Source organism: Bos mutus, chromosome 17 (assembly GCF_027580195.1).
Source record: "Bos mutus isolate GX-2022 chromosome 17, NWIPB_WYAK_1.1, whole genome shotgun sequence".
NCBI lineage: Eukaryota > Metazoa > Chordata > Mammalia > Artiodactyla > Bovidae > Bos > Bos mutus.
In genome coordinates this window covers 61774262-61793748 of record NC_091633.1, presented here as the reverse complement: position 1 = coordinate 61793748, position 19487 = coordinate 61774262, and the positions used below count along the sequence as shown (strand labels likewise).

Here is a 19487-nt window from a genome sequence, read left to right as displayed (position 1 = left end):
CCAAAGCTTTTGACCGTGTGGATCGCAGTAAACTGTGGAAAATTCTTCACGAGATGGGAATACCAGATCACCTCACCTGCCTCCTGAAAAGTCTGTATTCAGGTCAAAAAGCAACAGTTAAAACCAGACATGGAACAACAGACTGGTTCCAAATCGGGAAAGGAATATGTCAAGGCTGTGTATTGTCATTCTGCTTATTTAACTTATATGGAGAGTACAGCATATGAAATGCCAGTTTGGATGAAGCACAAGCTGGAATCAAGGTAACTGGGAGAAACATCAATAACCTCAGATTTGCAGATGATACCACCCTTATGTCAGAAGTCAAAGAAGAACTAAAGAGCCTCTTGATGAAAGTGAAAGAGGAGAGTAAAAAATTTGCTTAAAATTCAACATTCAGGAAACTAAGATCATGGCATCTGGTCCCATCACTTCATGGCAAATAGATGGAGAAACAATGGAAACAGTGAGAGATTTTATTTTGGGGGGCTCCAAAATCACTGCAGATGGTGACCTCAGCCATGAAATTAAAAGATGCTTGCTCCTTGGAAGCAAAGCTATGACCAACCTAGACAGCATATTAAAAAGCAGAGACATTACTTTGCCAACAATGGTCCATCTAGTCAAAGCTATGGTTTTTCCAGTAGTTATGTATGGATGTGAGAGTTGGACTAAAGAACTGAGCACTGAAGAATTGATGCTTTTGAACTGTGGTGTTGAAAAAGACTCTTGAGAGTCCCTTGGACTTCAAGGAGATCCAACCAGTCCATCCTAAAGGAGACCAGTCCTGAGTGTTTACTGGGAGGACTGATGTTGAAGCTGAAGCTACAATACTTTGGCCACCTAATGTGAAGAACTAACTCATTTGAAAAGACCTTGATGCTGGGAAAGATTGAAGGTGGGAGGAGAAGGGGACAACAGAGGATGAGATGGTTTGATGGCATCACCAGTTTGATGGACATGAGTTTGAGTAAGCTCCGGGAGTTGGTGATGGACAGGAAAGCCTGGTGTGCTGCATTCCATGGAGGTGTAAAGAGTTGGACATGACTGAGCAATTGAACTGAACTGAACTGAAAGAAACAGATGCTGTTGATTACTCACCTTGATTTCTCAAAAATCCCATGGACGGAGGAGCCTGGTAGGCTGCAGTCCATGGGGTCATGAAGAGTTGGACACAACTGAGCGACTTCACTTTCACTTTTCACTTTCGTGCACTGGAGAAGGAAATGGCAACCCACTCCAGTGTTCTTGCCTGGAGAATCCCAGGGACGGCGGAGCCTGTTGGTTTGCCATCTGTGGGGTTGCACAGAGTCGGACACGACTGAAGAGACTTAGCAGCAATAGCAGCAGTGAAGAAGAATACTTCTTCTTTTCCAAGGCTGCCATTTGCATTTTCTTTTGTCTTGTATGGGAGCTTGATCCATCAATTATTTTCTTCTTCTTTTTTTCATCCATGCATGATCTGTTCCTATCACTGACCTAATTCTACTGTCTTAAAATCGCTGAGGTTGTTTTTCTCTCTCTTTTTTTAAAAAATATTTATGCTTCTGGCTGCACCGGGTCTTAGTTGTCTTAGTTGAGGCATGCAGGATCTTTAGTTGCAGCGTGTGAACTCTTAGTTAAAGTATGTGGGATCTAGTTCCCTGATCAGGGATTGAGCCCCAATCCCCTGCACTGGGAGTGTGGAGTCTTAGCCACTGGACCACCAGGCATGTCCCTGGTTGTCTTTCTCTTGAAGAGATAAAAACCTTTCCTTTGACCTTGCCTTCCTCACCTTGTCATCTTGGCTCTTAGTACACTCGTGGGCAAACCCTTTGAAAGAGTGAACTGTGTTTGTGGCCAGCACTTCCCAAGCAACAATTGACTAATCTTGCTTGCCTTCTCATTGATTTCTAGCTTCATACATTTCTAGCTTCATACACAAATGACCTACACCTTCATTTGGCAGCCACTTGGGAGAGACATATCCAGCTAAGAGAAATTGCAGTTGAATTCTTACATGAGGAGTGTTTGGATATACAGAAAAACTTAACTGCTATGCTCCAAGGAGCTTGTGATGGAGGTCCTAGAGTGGTTAAGTGGGTCTTCAAAGCCAATAGCACTGTGGCTGAGGAAGTTTGGATTGCTAATTAGCAGAGAGCTCTCATGTATACTCCAATGCCTCAGAGAAAAATCAAAAGTGGTTTCAAATACCAGTTATCATTTAGTATGCTAAAGAATCTGACATGTTCAGTTCAGTTCAGTTCAGTCGCTCAGTCGTGTCTGACTCTTTGTGACCCCGTGAATTGCAGCACGCCAGGCCTCCTTGTCCATCACCAACTTCCGGAGTTCAACCAGACTCACGTCCATCAAGTCAGTGATGCCATCCAGCCATCTCATCCTCTGTCGTCCCCTTCTCCTCCTGCCCCCAATCCCTCCCAGCATCAGAGTCTTTTCCAATGAGTCAACTCTTTGCATGAAGTAGCCAAAGTACTGGAGCTTCAGCTTTAGCATCAGTCCTTCCAAAGAAATCCCAGGGCTGATCTCCTTCAGAATGGACTGGTTGGATCTCCTTGCAGTCCAAGGGACTCTCAAGATTCTTCTCCAACACCACAGTTCAAAAGCATCAATTCTTTGGTGCTCAGCCTTCTTCACAGTCCAACTCTCACATCCATACATGACCACAGGAAAAACCATAGCCTTGACTAGACAAACCTTTGTTGGCAAAGTAATGTCTCTGCTTTTGAATATGCTATCTAGGTTGGTCATAACTTTCCTACCAAGGAGTAAGCGTTTTTTAATTTCATGGCTGCAATCACCATCTGCAGTGATTTTGGAGCCCAAAAAAATAAAGTCTGACACTGTTTCCACTGTTTCCCCATCTATTTCCCATGAAGTGATGGGACCAGATGCCATGATCTTCGTTTTCTGAATGTTGAACTTTAAGCCAACTTTTTCACTCTCCACTTTCACTTTCATCAAGAGGCTTTTGAGTTCCTCTTCACTTTCTGCCATAATGGTGGTGTCATCTGCATATCTGAGGTTATTGATATTTCTCCCGGCAATCTTGATTCCAGCTTGTGTTTTTTCCAGTCAGGCGTTTCTCATGTACTCTGCATATAAGTTAAACAAGCAGGGTGACAATATACAGCCTTGACGTACTCCTTTTCCTATTTGGAACCAGTCTGTTGTTCCATGTTCAGTTCTAACTGTTGCTTCCTGACCTGCATACAAATTTCTCAAGAGGCCAGATCAGGTGGTCTGGTATTCCCATCTCTTTCAGAGTTTTCCAGAGTTTATTGTGATCCACACAGTCAAAGGCTTTGGCATAGTCAATAAAGCAGAAATAGATGTTTTTCTGGAACTCTCTTGCTTTTTCCACGATCCAGCAGATGTTGGCAATTTGATCTCTGTTTCCTCTGCCTTTTCTGAAATCAGCTTGAGCAACTGGAAGTTCACAGTTCACATATTGCTGAAGCCTGGCTTGGAGAATTTTGAGCATGACTTTACTAGCGTGTGAGATGAGTGCAATTGTGTGGTAGTTTGAGCATTCTTTGGCATTGCCTTTCTTTGGGATTGGAATGAAAACTGACCTTTTCCAGTCCTGTGGCCACTGCTGAGTTTTCCAAATTGGCTGGTATGTTGAGTGCAACACTTTCAGCATCTGATGATGTATGAAATAGCTCAGGATTTGAAATAGCTCAACTGGAATTCCATCACCTCCACTAGCTTTGTTTGTAGTGATGCTTCCGAAGGCCCACTTGACTTCACATTCCAGGATGTCCGGCTCTATGTGAGTGATCACACCATTCTGATTATCTGGGTTGTGAAGATCTTTTTTGTACAGTTCTTCTGTGTATTCTTGCCATCTCTTCTTAATATCTTCTGCTTCTGTTAGGTCCATACCATTTCTGTCCTTTATCAAGCCCATCTCTGCATGAAATGTTCCCTTGGTACCTCTGATTTTCTTGAAGAGATCTCTAGTCTTTCCCATTGTGTTGTTTCCTCTATTTCTTTGCATTGATCACTGAAGAAGGCTTTCTTATCTCTTCTTGCTATTCTTTGGAACTCTGCATTCAGATGCTTATATCTTTCCTTTTCTCCTTTACTTTTCGCTTCTCTTCTTTTCACAGCTATTTATAAGGCCTCCCCAGATAGCCATTTTGCTTTTTTGCATTTCTTTTCCATGGGGATGGTCTTGATCCCTGTCTCCTCTACAATGCCATGAACCTCAGTCCATAGTTCATCAGGCACTCTATCTATCAGATCTAGGCCCTTAAATCTATTTCTCACTTCCACTGTATAATCATAAGGGATTTAATTTAGGTCATACCTGAATGGTCTAGTGGTTTTCCCCTACTTTCTTCAATTTAAGTCTGAATTTGGCAATAAGGAGTTCATGGTCTGAGCCACAGTCAGCTCCTGGTCTTGTTTTTGCTGACTGTATAGAGCTTCTCCATCTTTGGCTGCAAAGAATATAATCAATCTGATTTTGGTGTTGACCATCTGGTGATATCCATGTGTAGAGTCTTCTCTTGTGTTGTTGGAAGAGGGTGTTTGTTATGACCAGTGCATTTTCTTGGCAAAACTCCATTAGTCTTTGTCCCGCTTCATTCCATATTCCAAGGCCAAATTTGCCTGTTGTCTTGCAATTTGCCATTTAAGTTCAGCAGTGAGATAGAAATGTGTGCTGTCTTTGGTCAGATTCTTCTAGAAGACCTCTAGGCAGGTGTCTGGGTGTCCGTGGTTTGTTAAGGCACAGTCCCGCAGCAGAAACCAGTGAGAGAAAGGGAAGACGCTCCCTCATCTTTATTAAGGTGATGTTTCAGGTGAGGCTGCAGACTCAGCCTGTTCTCTGGGGGTGCTTGCTGTTTACCACCCACCCAGAACACAAGAGCTGGGCTTTTACACTCCCACACTGGCCAGTCCTTGGCTATAGGTCATGGTGGCGATGGAGCGGGGTGTAAAATCCCCAGGCTCCTCCTCTTCTCCTTTCATGCTAGAGGGCTCCAGTGTCCAAGGGCAGGCCGCTGACAGGTGCAGGCGCAGATAGTAGCAAAAACACCGAAACTGGAGATGGGTGAACAGAGCTAGTACAAAGGATCCAAGAGGATCTGGTCAGGTGTCCAGCTGTCTGCTACAGAGACCTAACAGCAGGGTCCCCCAGTGTGATGGCGCCCCTGTGAAGAGGAGCAATTGCAAGGCGCTGAGAGCCCTGAAATCTTTAATAATGGATCACCCAGGACTGGTGGGCCATTCTGGAGATAGTTTGGCAGGATGTATGAATCGACTGCAATCCTGCTCCTCTTTAATTTTCCTAGAGAAGTCACACATATCTCCATGGGTGCTGCTGCTGCTAAGTTGCTTCAGTCGTGTCCGACTCTGTGCGACCCCATAGACGGCAGCCCACCAGGCTCCCCCGTCCCTGGGAATCTCCAGGCAAGAACACTGGAGTGGGTTGCCATTTCCTTTTCCAATGCATGAAAGTGAAAAGTGAAAGTGAAGTCACTCAGTTGTGTCTGACTCTTTGCGACCCCATGGACTGCAGCCAACCAGGCTCCTCCGTCCATGGGATTTTCCAGGCAAGAGTACTGGAGTGGGGTGCCATTGCCTTCTCCAATATCTCCATGGAGACTCGTACAAAGATGTACAGTCAATGTACAGCTTGTTTGTGATAACAAAGGAACTGGATAAATTAAATGCAAGATATTGAAGAATAAGGCATTATATATATGTTATATTGCATACATATTATATATTATATATATATAAAATGCCCAGGTAGAGGAATTTCCTCTCTTTGCATACATGGATCATTCATTCATTATTGTTTTGTTTACACTGGCTTTAAATATATTCTATAGCAATTTTATTTTTTATAATTTGAAGAGAAAAATTTACTTTTAAAGAAAATAATAAAAATTGAGGAATTAACTGTGAAAAATGTGAAAAAGCAGCAGAAAATAGGAGGAGTGGGATATATCTTTATAGATGGAGAAATCTCCTTAAAGATGGAGTGGAGAAGTGGCTCAGCTATTCTCTCCCTTTCTAAGGCAATGTGGGTTTTCCTTTGAGACGTTACTCCCCGGACCCCCCCGCTCCCCACCTCCAGTTCCAGGAGTTGGCCCATCTTGGCCTAAGCTGGTTCACAGACTTCTACCCCTCCCATCATGGTCTTGATTGAGAGCAAGTGATCCAGGCCGAACCCCACTGGATTGCATAAAATAGACAAAAGCCTGGACCTGGAAGATCAAATTTTCATTATGCATGAATGTTTGCCCTGAAAAGCTAAAAGGTACATGTGTTCCCCTTACTTGATCACGTTTAGCAGATTTTCTCATTTCAGGATATGTTAAAAATACAAGAATTTAACTGTAGTTAGCCAGACTTGTTACACTCTGAGAGAAATAGGTATAGTTCATGAAGAAATGTCTTATTCTGTAAAAACGCGTGTCGATGGAGGGAGATAGGCTAGGCCCGGGGCCTGTGGCTTGGCCGATCGTGTGATCCTGTGTGGTCTGCGCAGCATCTCGTGCCCTCTCCCATCTGGGACAAATCTGCCACGTGACACCAAGTACACAATTGCCCCCAGCGTCATGGAATCAGATTCAAGTAAAAGATGATCAGTTCCATGTACATAAATTAGGTAAGGGGACTGGGAATGGGGACCAAAAAGGAAAAAATCCGCGGAATTCTCTATGTCCCCTTAGCAAGATTCCATGACTCTTCTGATTCTATCTAGGTTGGCATTGCTCTTCCTAATTTATTACCTCCCAGGAAGAAATAGAAAGTCAACTGAATAATGTCGATGCTAAAGGCTCGGGAAACTGTACGATATTAGGATTTCTGACTTAATCAAATCAAGTGACCTTTGCTAGCTTGCTTCATAGGGAAAGCTGACTTTGTAGTTGCAACTTCCAGTACTTCCTCATTCCCTGATTCTAAGGACTGTGGTTCGTCTCCTTTCAGTTTTAGAAACAAAAAAGCCGGCATATCAGTGCTGACCAAATATAGGTTCTAGTTTGTTTTTGTGACTACTTATAGAAGAGAGTGACAGTAGCTTCTCGAGTGAAGGATTGTTAAAAACCCCTGAGGTTTTTCAGCGTGAAGACTCCATCGGAATTTTAGAAACGTTCAACTGTATATGGTCGACTTGTGCCTTGACTTAACTCTGCTTGTTTGAAGTATGGAGAAAAGTCAGTAAATTCAGCATGGTGCTAGGTTATGTTTCAAACCCAGGAATCAGAATTTCAGGCCTGGAAAGGTTTTGGAAGACTGACAGCGCATTTTCTTCACTCTGCACGTACATAGTGTTTAATACACTCTCGTGGACTGGCAATACATTAAAAATAACAATAGAGGTAATAATGAAAGATTCACATTTGTGTTGGCTATTTCCTGGACTTAATCTCCAATTTGTTTTGCTCCCATAATAAGTTATGCTGGGTAGCTTTATTTTTGGATGGAGAATAACGTACATTTGCAGATATTTATTATTTTTACTTCTTTTTTTGGGGGGGGCTATGCCACTTGCCAGGTCTTAGGTCTCTGACCAGGGGATGGAACCTAGGCCCTTGGGTCCTTGGCAGTGAAAGCAAGGTGCCCTAAGCGCTGGACCACCATGGAATTCCCTTTACAGACCTTTAAAAAGCTTCTAATGTAGAGACAATTCTATATTGCTTCTTGTTATGTAATTCTGTAGCAGTGACATGATTATACTCACCAAAATAAGGATTTCAGGGAATTCCCTGGCAGTACAGCGCTTAGGACTTGTGCTTTCACTGCTGGGGCCCAGGTTTAATCCCTTGTTTGGGGGAGAAAAGATCCTGCAAGGCATGTGGACAGTGAATTGTTTTTAAAGTTGTAAAAAGAAGAATTATAGAAGAGCCCTCACGCTGTATTCACTGATGTCACCAGCTGAAGTTTCAAGAATTTGGACTGCTCTTACCTTTGTGCCGTTACTGTCCTTGATGCTGACAGCTACCGAGTCTCCATGAAGACTTCAGTGCATGTATTTATTTGTGCATCTCATCTCATGTTCCCGGCAACTAGCACAAGGTAATGTGGTGGGTGTTTACTACATCTGTGTTGAGTGAAAGGCTAAATCGAGTGGGGGAGGAGGAGGGGAGGAAAGGTGGAGCCCAGAGGGGCTTTAGAGCAGTGAAACTATTTTGAAAGATACCACAATGGTAGACAACTGTGACTCTCCATTTGTCAAAACCCACTAAACGTACAACACAAAAGAGCGAACCCTAATGTAAACTATGGGCTTTAGTTAACAATATTTCAGGATTGGTTCATCATATATATTCCACTGGCACAAGGAATAGATAATAGCGAGGAGCTGTGTATGAGAAATCTGGGAGAAGCGGGCACAGGGAGCTCTTTGGATTTGCCAATTTTTTTTGGGGCGTGGGTAAAACTAAAGCTACTCTAAAATACATGGTCTCTTAATTTAAAAACAGTGGTAAGAAAATATAAATCAGCTGAGATATTCTTAGAATATGTGTCTTGTAAGCAAGAGAAAACTAAATGTAAGTAGTGAGGGACAAAGGTAAATATATTAGTTTGCTTGCTCAAGCTATGGGAAAGCATCAGGGAAAAGCAGAGCCAGGACTTAAAATGCTCTTTTTCATCTTTGTTACACTCTAGACTAACCTTCTTCAGAACACCCATACCAGCTGTGGCTAGCACCTTCTTGATTCATAACCTTCCAGGCTTGTGCTAGTGGGCTTTTTCTTACTTTAGCTGTTATTAGAAAACCCCCCATTGCTGGTTCACCTGCCTTGGAAACGTCAGCATCTTTAGACCACTACAGGGGTTGAGAGATAGGCTCCCGTTAGAGTATGATGTTTCCAAGGCTGGAAAAAAGTAGGCATTTGGGATCCAACTGCAGTTATCCTGGCAAGAGATCAGGAGATAGTGGTGGCTCAGAAAAGGGAGGTGGAGAGAGAGTCAGATTCTGGAGACAATCTGAGGATGGGGTTGGGTATAAGCGCTGAGAGAAAGAAACGGGACATGACTCTGTTGTGACAACTCAAGGGATGGGGCTCTTTGAGCTGTGATGGTGCATCTTCGGTGTTGTGTGGCTGGGCTAAGGGACAACCAGATAGCTAGGAAGATATGATCTCTGGGTGTATCTATGAGGGCGTTTCTGGAAGAGATCAGCGCTTGAATCAGGAGACTAGAGCAGATCTGTTCTCACCAGTAGGAACAGGCATCAGCAATCAGGAGAGCACCTGGAAAAATGAAAAGGAGGATGCAGAATGAATTCCCTCTGTCTCTCCTTGGGGTGGGACATCCATCTTCTGACACTGGTGCTCCTGGATCTCTGGCTTCTGGATGCTGGGACTTATGCAAGTCATCCATGGTTCTCAGGGTTTTGGCCTCAGACTGGCAGTTCTACCATCAGCTCCTGTGTTCCAGGCCTTAGGATTTGGACTGAATTATGCTTTTGAATTTCCTGTTTCTTCAGCTTGTAGGCAGCACAGCACAGCATACATATCTTAGAGGCCACAGAATCTTTTCTTTATCTATCTATCATTTATCTATCCTATTGGTTCTATTTCTCTGGAGAATTCTGAGTAATACATGAGCAGAGGAATAATATGGCAGCACAGGTTAGAAAGCTATCAGGAGCTTAGTTTTAGATGTAGTATATCTATGAATTAGCTGTGTGTGCATGTGTGCTAAGTCGCTTCAGTAGTGTCCAACTCTTTGCTACCCTATGGACTGTAGCCTGCCACGTTCCCCCGCCCATGGGATTCTCCAGGCAAGAATACTAGAGTGGGTTGCCATGCCCTCCTCCAGGGGATCGTCCTGAGCTGGGTATCAAACCTGCATCTCCTGCATCTCTTGCATTGGCAGATGCGTTCTTTACCTCTAGTGCCACCTGGGAAGCCCCTCCCTAGTTGAAAATGGCAAATAACCAGTTATATATACATGAGTCCAGGTATCCACTTGACATATTGTTTATTGACGATATTTTTTTATTTTCTAGCTTCTTCTAGGATGCAAGCTCCATGAGAACAGGCACTTGGCCTGTTTTGTTCCCTGCTATACCCCTGGTCACTAGAAGAACTCCTGGTGCATAGTAGATGCTCAGTAAAATTTACAGGCAAGGTGAATGAAGGATTGAATAGGACCGTTAAGTGTTCAATACAACAAAGTTGGTTGAGAATACAGTACAGTTAGGACTTATCTGTTTGAAAACCACTCACCTGGCTATTAACTTGGGAGAGGTTTGCAACCACTGTGTAGCAAACATTTCCTAGATAGAACTATGTATTAATACAAATGAAGAGACACTCACAAGGCTTCTGTAAACTTTTATTTTGTACTTATGGGCCACTGCCAGTGCAGGGCCGTGGCTTCTGGCTCATTTCTACAGATTTACTTGGAAAGATGTGATATACGTAGAAACTGGAAATATTCCTACTTATCAACCACAGTCACTTACTGGTCCATAAACAAAATGCACATGGAAGCCCGTGTGGTTGTTCAGAAATCTATGACTTCCTGAACTTGTAAAATGCATTTTGGATATGCAAGAGACAAAGCATCTTAAAGAAAAAGACCACTGTCTAAACACAGTGGTGTGAACCTATGGCTTATATCATGGGCTATATCACTGCCTGTGACGCACCAGGGGACTAATGGAATTTGACTGCTAACACACAAAGGAGGCCTGCAATTGGACAGCTGGCACTTGATATCATTTTATACACGACTGTTCTGAAATACAGCCCAAGGAAGCAGCTGAGCTAATGTATCATCAGACATTTTTCTGGTGAAATCTGATAGAAGCATTTGCCCACTTGTCAGTCTCATCACCATGTTGAGGACTGGGACAATATAATACTTCAGACTTTAATGAATTTTGCTCCAGCACAGGAGCAAAATACAACCCCCAATACTGCTTTTTTCAACTAACCAACCAACCAAAACACCAAATCTATTGTCAAAAATCCATTGGCTCATCCTTTTTCATGAGGCCTCTCACATTCCATTTGTAATGGTAACATGGTCACAAGATTTATGAACATGGATAGATTAAAACTGACAGGTTGGTTGTTGTGAGGGACAACCACCTAGATTCCATCTGGAGTGTTTGCTTTGGCACAACTGCGAGGCGTTAATATTAGGTTACATGAAATCCATACATACCATCTGACCACATGCATATACCACACACACGAATACATTCCACAGAGACGATCATAGAAAAATTGGCTAAAAGAAATTTACAGTTGTTTATATATACATATATTTATATACACACAGTAAAAGATTTGCTGCTGCAATCACAGTTTGTAAACATCGTGGAAAACGCCCAGCAGAAGTCACTGCAGGCCTTTTGAAATGGTGACCATATGAGGAGTGTGGGTAGGGAAGGCATTTAGGTTCATACTGAAAACCCAGGGACATGAAGAACCTTAAGTTCATGGCGGCATCTGGGAGTAATTATATTTCATTGACACAATAAACTCAGCTGGCCACTTTGAAATTATGTTTTCCATATTCCTCCGTGGAAAAGGAACGACCAAAAAAGTCTCACTGCCAGTTAACATTTTAAAAGGAAGCAAAGGAATATATACATACATGTATATATGTATATGCATGTATATATGTACACGATACATACGTGTATATTTGCACACACACATATACACGTTACTATTACCAAAAATAAACCTCAATGAGAATTTCCAAATCTTCTGAAAATACGCAATCCTTTCTTTCTTGGTTTGTTCTGGACTTCTATGCATTTCACCAAAAGTCTTGGACATAGTTAAACGATACAAACATTTAAATTTTAGTAAATGGTATTTTGATTTTACATAAAATGCTTCCATTAAAAAACTAGGCTTGTGAAAAACAGAACTGTTTGAGTCAAGCATTATTTTTCAATTTAACAGAATAGGCACAAGATCTCCTAATATGAAACCCCATTAAAAAAGAAAATATAGGTTCTTAAAAAGTTTGCATAGCAGCTATTAAACTGCCATATATGGATATCAGTCTGTGCTTTAAAGTCCTGTAAGCTCCTGAAGCTTGAGAATTTATGTTTTAAAAAATAAGCCAGTGACATGAGAAACACTAACCTAACTTCTCACCTGAATTCCGTTTTATTTGTTTTGGGGGGCAAAAATATGTGTAAATGAGCTCAAATCATCTGTAGGCTACTATGCAGTTAAAAAATACTGGCACTGAATTATATTTCAAATAAAGGAGACTTCAGCCCATACTGTGTTTGGCCAAAAAACCAAAATTACTTAAAAAAAAAAAAATCTTGTTACAGTCTCTATAACTTTTTCACGGTGACTGGTCTTATTGAACATTCTACAGAACCACCATGAAAGTTTGCCATGTACTCGAAAAAATCTATTTTCATGGAAAGGTGGTAAATATCCTTCTGGTTTAACTGAACAATCTCCTTTCCCCCTGCCAACTCCCACCATTTTTTAGGGCTGAATATAACATGCAGAATAGGTAAATCAGATAAATCAAAGACGTAAGATTCGTTGAATTTGTGGGTATAAACCAGTCAACCCTTCAACGTTTTGGAAAGCATTTTTCCAGGGGGTGGGGCTGAGTCGTGAGAGAAGGATGGAACAGATTCCTGGGGACACAGTGCTGTGTTGATTTTTTCCTCCAGTCGGGCTGGAAGCACACTGATAACTGTTCCTTCAGTTTAGTTGATACTGTCCTTGTGGCTGCTCCTCTCTGTGTTATGGTTGTTTTGTTCATGGTTCTTCCACTGGATGCTGGTGCCATTCATGGGCACCGAAGTCATCAGGCTCTTGGACTGGTGACAGCAGCAGCAGAGGCAAGACTGGGAGGAGGAACAGACTCATATTAAGAGGGGGCCACCAGCCTGTTCCCAGCAGAAACAGAGGCTCACCAACCAGGGGTGAATGTCCAGAGGTGTTTGAGGACAGTGTGGGCCTTGCCAGTAATCTGGAGTAGGGAGTTTTAATCTCTAGGGAGAAGTTAAATGGTTTCAGTTCAGTTCAGTCGCTCAGTCGTGTCCGACTCTTTGCGACCCCATGAATCGCAGCACGCCAGGCCTCCCTGTCCATCACCAACTCCCAGAGTTCACCCAGACTCACGTCCATCGAGTCAGTGATGCCATCCAGCCATCTCATCCTCTGTCATCCCCTTCTCCTCCTGCCCCCAATCCCTCCCAGCATCAGGGTCTTTTCCAATGAGTCAACTCTTCGCATGAGGTGGCCAAAATACTGGAGTTTCAGCTTTAGCATCAGTCCTTCCAATGAACACCCAGGACTGATCTCCTTTAGAATGGACTGGTTGGATCTCCTTGCAGTCCAAGGGACTCTCAAGAGTCTTCTCGAAGTTAAATGGTTTATTCTAGTGCAAAATGACAGATCCTGTGTTTCTTGTTTTAGTTGATTCACCAAGTCAAAGAGGAAAGGAAGGCAGTGTTGGTGGCGGGTGGGAGGGACTGGGAAGCACCTGGCCTGCCTCCACTGTGCTGCCTGTGTGCCTCTCTTCACTGGGCACCTCACCTGAGGCTCTTAAACAGCCCTAGGGGGAAGGTGCTATTTTCCTCCTGGATGAGAACAGGGAGGCTTAGAGAAGAGGCAGACCTGAACTCAGAACCCAGGACTCTCTCTGTTGGACTCTTTCCCCTGGGTATGCTGCCTTTTTATGAATATCAGTCAAAATTGTGTTTAATTTCTGAGAGTTCATACCTGGATTTTCCCCCCCCTTACCCTCTGGGGGTATGTAAACTAATTTTATATGTAATATAAATTTACATGTCACATATAATTTTAATTTATATGTAAAATATGTAAACTAATTAGCAACTGATTTTACTCCAGATTACATAAATGTATTTGTTATGACCTGTATTTTAGTCAATATTTCTTACGGCAGAATCTTTCTTAGGACATTTCATGACTTGTAAACATGACCCCAAAGATTGCCAAAGTGTGGCAGTAAGAACTTCCATACCAAGTTTTATTGATGCCCGTGATTCTCTGGTTAATATCTGTCTGTCTCCTTTTAGACTGCAGGAGTCATGAAGGTATTCACTTGTGTTTTTCCTCTCTTCTTTCCCTAATACTGATTAACTCATACCGAGCACTTTCTGTTGTCTCAAGCACCGAACCCACTTATTCCACCTTATGAGATAGATACAGTATCTGATACAGATACAGATACAGCATCTGATTTACTGATGGACAAACTGAGGAAGCAGGAGTGGCCCCACTTGGATCTGGTTTTAGATAGCTAGTGCAGACCTGGGATGTAAATCAAGACTGTTCACGTCCAGATCCTGCACCCTTGAACTCTATGCTACTCTTCCTAATATGCACCATAAAATGAAGTTAAACATCCTGGCCAAAATCAGCGGATTCCACTTAGGACTAATTCTATGCTAAAATCACTCTAGGAACTGGAAAAATAATACCTCAGTGAGAAGTGCTTGGAACTTCTGGAGAACACGTGTTGGCTTAGCTACAAGGAGGTCTGAAGAACGGAAGGAAACTGATTTTGAATTAAATTACATTAGTTCAGATTTCCAGAGCCATAAACATTTACTTTTCTTGAAAAGACTATTATGAAGTATACTATTAAGTAGCATTTAGCAAGAGCTTTCTTAACAATGAGTTTATGTTTTGTTGAGACTATGGTTAAAAGTCTAAGGCTATGTAAGGCATGAATAAGTTTAATCTATTCTGTTGGCCTTGGAGCTCAACTTGGAATATTTCTTTTCAAAGCATGATACTAAAGTGGCATGCTACTAAATTAATTCTTTTTATTTTAACTTTTGAGTATGTTGTTTGAATATATATTGCTTTTCTGTTATGCTGACAATTTGATGCTCTTTCTGGGTAACAAAATGTAATTTTCACTTCTCTTTTGAAAAGTTCAGCCGATAAAAGTACTATTGTGATTTTCATTTCTCTTCTGAAAAGTTCAGCTGATGAAAGTGCTATTTACAACTGGAATGAGCCATGCCTGTGGGATATCTAATACACACAGTTGGCTGTTCTTAAAAAATACTTGCTTACAAAGCAGAAATAGAGACACAGATGTAGAGAACAACGTTAAGGATGCCAAGGGGGACAGGGAGGTGGTAGGATGAACTGGAAGATTGGGATTGGCATATACGCACCACCGATACCATGTATAAAATAGAGAACTAATGAGAATCTACAGGAACTCTCCTCAGCGCTCTGTGGTGGCCTAAATGGGAAGGATATATATATATATATATATATATATATAAGGGATATATGTCTATAAAAGGGGGATATATATAAAAAGGGGATATATATATAAATGGGAAGGATATATATATATAAAGGGATATATATATATAAAAGATATATACATATATAAAATGTATATGTATCACTGATTCACGTTGCTGGACAGTAGAAACTAATAAAGCATTTATACTCTATTAGAAATAAAAATAGAGAAAAGACAGAAGAGAAAAACAGAATTCTAATTAAATGAAAACAATTGAATTTGCTATTATATACTATTGCATATGGGCGGCTCAGCACTAAAGAATCTGCCTGCCAGGTAGGAATTTGCTGTGTGACACAGGGGGCTCAGCCCAGTGCTCTGTGGCAATCTAGAGAGATGGGATGGGGAGGGAGGTGGCAGGTGGTTCAGGAGGGCAGGGACATATGGATATTTGTGGCAGATGTATGGCAGAAACCAACACAATATTGTAAAGCAATGACCATCCAATTAAAAAAAAAAAAGAATCCACCTTCCAATTTAGGAGATGCAATTTTGATCCCTAGGTCAGGAAGATCCCCTGGAGTAGGAAACGCTAACCCATTCCAGCATTCTTGCCTGGAAAAATCCCACGGACAGAGGAGCCTGGTAGGCTACAGTTCATGGGGTCACAAAAGAATTGGACACGACCAAGTGACTACACAGAGACATTACTTTGCCAACAAAGGTCTGTCTAGTCAAGGCTATGGTTTTTCCAGTGGTCATGTATGGATGTGAGAGTTGGACTGTGAAGAAAGCTGAGCACCAAAGAATTGATGCTTTTGAACTGTGGTGTTGGAGAAGACTCTTGAGAGTCCCTTAGACTGCAAGAAGATCCAACCAGTCCATTCTGAAGGAGATCAGTCCTGGGCATTCATTGGAAGGACTGATGCTAAAGCTGAAACTCCAGTACTTTGGCCACCTCATGCGAAGAGTTGACTCATTGGAAAAGACCCTGATGCTGGGAGGGATTGGGGGTAGGAGGAGAAGGGGACGACAGAGGATGAGATGGCTGAATGGCATCACTGACTCGATGGACATGAGTTTGAGTAAACTCCGGGAGTTGGTGATGGACAGGAAGGCCTGGCGTGCTGCAGTTCATGGGGTCGCAAAGAGTTGGACACAGCTGAGTGAATGAACTGAACTGAACTGGAGTGACTACAACAACAGCAACAACCATCACATATAATCAATCATTAATGCCAACAATTATTATGAAAAAGATCTTCTTGCTAAAAGAAATACTTACCTGGAAACAATTTTTAAATTTCTTGCTCACAAAATATAGAGCTATTGGGTTGATACATGAATTCATGGTTGCCAAGTTAATACCGATGTAATCCATGAGCAGCAAGAAACTTGAGCAAAAGGAAATAGAAGAGATAAATTAGAACATCATGTTTTAAAACCTAATTAGCATTTATCTCTAGAATAAGCATTTTTCTTGCCCAGGAGACATTTCTCAGAGGTAGCAGTCAAAATTATTTTCAAAGCCCTTGTTTAAATGGCAGTTTCAGTTCTGCAGGACATGTGCAGATATACCCACCACTTGCTTAACCCGGGAGGGGAGCAGCAAAATTATTGATAGGGCTTGCACAAAATTTTAAGGTTGGTTATGGGCTGTGACAGCTAAAGAAAAACAATCAACTTAGAAGATTTAATTTCCAGAGCTCACGTGAGTATAGAACAGGTGGTTTTGTAAAAGTCTTAGAAATGTGAGATCAGAGAAACTTCAATTTCCTTCTGAGCACAAAGGATCATACCTAAGTAATTCACATCGGTTCGTGTCCATTTCATCATACACGGTTTTCTTCAAAATGCGGCTTAAATGAAGAGGGAACCAGCACAGAGCAAAAATTACAACCAAGCAGAAAACTGTTTTTGCCACTTCTCGACGCTAAAGAAAAGTGAGAGAAAAAAATACAATAAGTTTAGTGTTTTTCTACTAGAGAAGGGAGATACACAAAAGGAAGTAGTATAATGTTGTGTTAGTTTCCACATGACATAGTAAAGCAATTATACTCCAATTAAAAACAAGTAGTAGATTGGGACAGAGTACTCAAAGAAGAGCCAGAGCAGCCCACCTCACCACCCTCTACCTCATCAAGATTTGGAGTCCAGGAAACTCCCTTGGTCCAGTGGTTAGGACTCTGAGCTTCTGCTCCAGGAAGCATAAATTCGATCCCTGGTCGGGGAACTAAGATCCCACATGCAGCATAGTGCGGCCAAATAAAAAAATAGATAAGGTTTGGAGTCCAATTGTCTTAAGCAAGGAGTTGTTAGTGATTCTTTTGGGGCAGCTGCCAGGAAGCATGGTAGCCTCAGGCTGGTTATTAGGGCCAGGTCAAAGGTTCGATGGTGGGCAGAGGGGAGGACGGGCTGAGGTTGAGCCAACACTGTGACTGGGTCTGTATGTCTGTGTATTTGTATGTCTGTCAAACACAGGAGGGGAAGGTTAGTTAAAAGTCTCCATAACAGGTAATTCACCTGCATTAATGATAGCATGCTAGTCAAGGTGACTGACCCTACCATAATAACAAAATGGGACAAATCTAGGAAATTCCCTGGTGGTCCAGTGGTTAGGATTCTTGGCTCTCATTGCTGAGGGTCTGGGTTCAATCTAGCCTGAAACCAGTTCCCCTGATTGGGGAACTAAGATGCTGTAAGCTGTGTGGCATGCTGCTGCTGCTAAGTCATTTCAGTCATGTCCGACTCTGTGCGACCCCATAGACGGCAGCCCACCAGGCCCCACTGTCCCTGGGATTCTCCAGGCAAGAACACTGGAATGGGTTGCCATTTCCTCCTCCAATGCATGAAAGTGAAAAGTGAAAATGAAGTCGCTCAGTCGTGCCCGACTCTTAGCGACCCCATGGACTGCAGCCTACCAGGCTCCTCCATCCATGGGATTTTCCAAACAATGAACAAGTCTACAAAGATGTTTGGAAAACAAAATAGGAGTACGAAACAGAAAAGGAAAAGGAATAACAACGTGTTTTCTCCATTTCTTGATCTTGGAGAAAGCTGGCATTCGGATTTTTTTGGCTTTTAAAATTCTTTTAATGACAGGTAGTTTTCAAAGATACATTGTTTGCAAATAATGTATTTTTTTAAATTGTATTTTAGAGTGCGAGCGTGCTAAGTCAGTTTAGTTCTGGCCGACTCTGCAACCTTATGCACCATAGCCCGCCAGGCTCCTCTGTCCATGGGATTCTCCAGGCAAGGATACTGGAGTGGGTTGCCATTTCCTTCTCCAGGGGGTCTTCTTGACCCAGGGATCAAACCTACGTCTCTTGTCGCCTACATCTGCAGGTGGGTTCTTGACCACTTAGCGCCACCTGAGGGTAAAGAATTATCAGCACAGACAGTTGGAAAAACGGGGACATGCTGATTCTGGCCTGACTCCAGTGGCAGGTTTACATGCTTTGGGGTCTGCACAGGATCAGTAAAACCATGTTACGAACTATCTGCAGCTAGTCATTTGGGTGCCCTGTATTTGAGTATTACAGGGAATGGCATTAGGAAGCCCAACTGGGAACATAAAATACAACTTGTCTGTAACCGGGATCACTTAATGTCAAAATAAAAGTGATTGAAAACAGGATTTGGAAGGGTAAGGCTGGTTCAATCCAGGGCACACAGCATTAAGTAGGGGGAGCCTGCAATAAACCCACGTGATTGATAGAGCTATTTAAAAAGATCTCAGGGCAGTTGTCACAAACTGTGGCTTTAGCCCCAAGAACTGGGATTTCTTTAATCTTTGAGTTAGCTAGCTAGCTGGCTATGGCTTCAGAGAATGTATAAACTGACTGTATTGAGAACAATAAAGGATTCCTTTATTTATTAATCCACAGGAATGGGGGATCATTTTAAAGGGCCATTTTGTGTACACAGAAAGTGTAGAGAGGAGCGTATTGGGGGAGAGGCTATCTCTTTGGAGCACATCCTCAAAGTGGGTAAACTTATTTATTTGTTTAGGCTATGCCACATGGCATGTGGGATCTTAGTTCCCTCAGCAGGGATTGAACCCGAGCCCCGTGCCACGGAAGTGTGGCGTCTTAACCACTCGACCTCCAGGGAAGTCTGCAAGAGGATAATTTTTTAAAAGACAATATTAATACTTTGCCACATGACAGTCAGCTATTTGGTTAATCAATATCCATCCTTCTGAGTTTTCCTTACTATCAGTCAGATCCTTGATTTTGTCACGGCAGCAGAGGAGCCTGGCTTCCTCATGCACACAGATC

At 42.3% G+C, this 19487-nt stretch overlaps 1 protein-coding gene across 1 annotated transcript in view; it reads right to left on the bottom strand.

Moving 5' to 3' along the window:
* Window positions 1-11217: 11217 nt before the first annotated feature.
* Window positions 11218-19487, bottom strand: part of EDNRA (endothelin receptor type A) — a 72937-nt gene continuing 64667 nt past the window's right edge. Inside the window, exons 6-8 of the mRNA XM_005909847.2 lie at window positions 17007-17140; window positions 16493-16601; window positions 11218-12814 (exon numbers count right to left, since the gene is read on the bottom strand). Coding sequence (XP_005909909.1) covers window positions 12674-12814; window positions 16493-16601; window positions 17007-17140 — 384 coding nt within the window. The 3' untranslated portion in view covers window positions 11218-12673. The remainder of the gene's footprint in view (window positions 12815-16492; window positions 16602-17006; window positions 17141-19487) is intronic.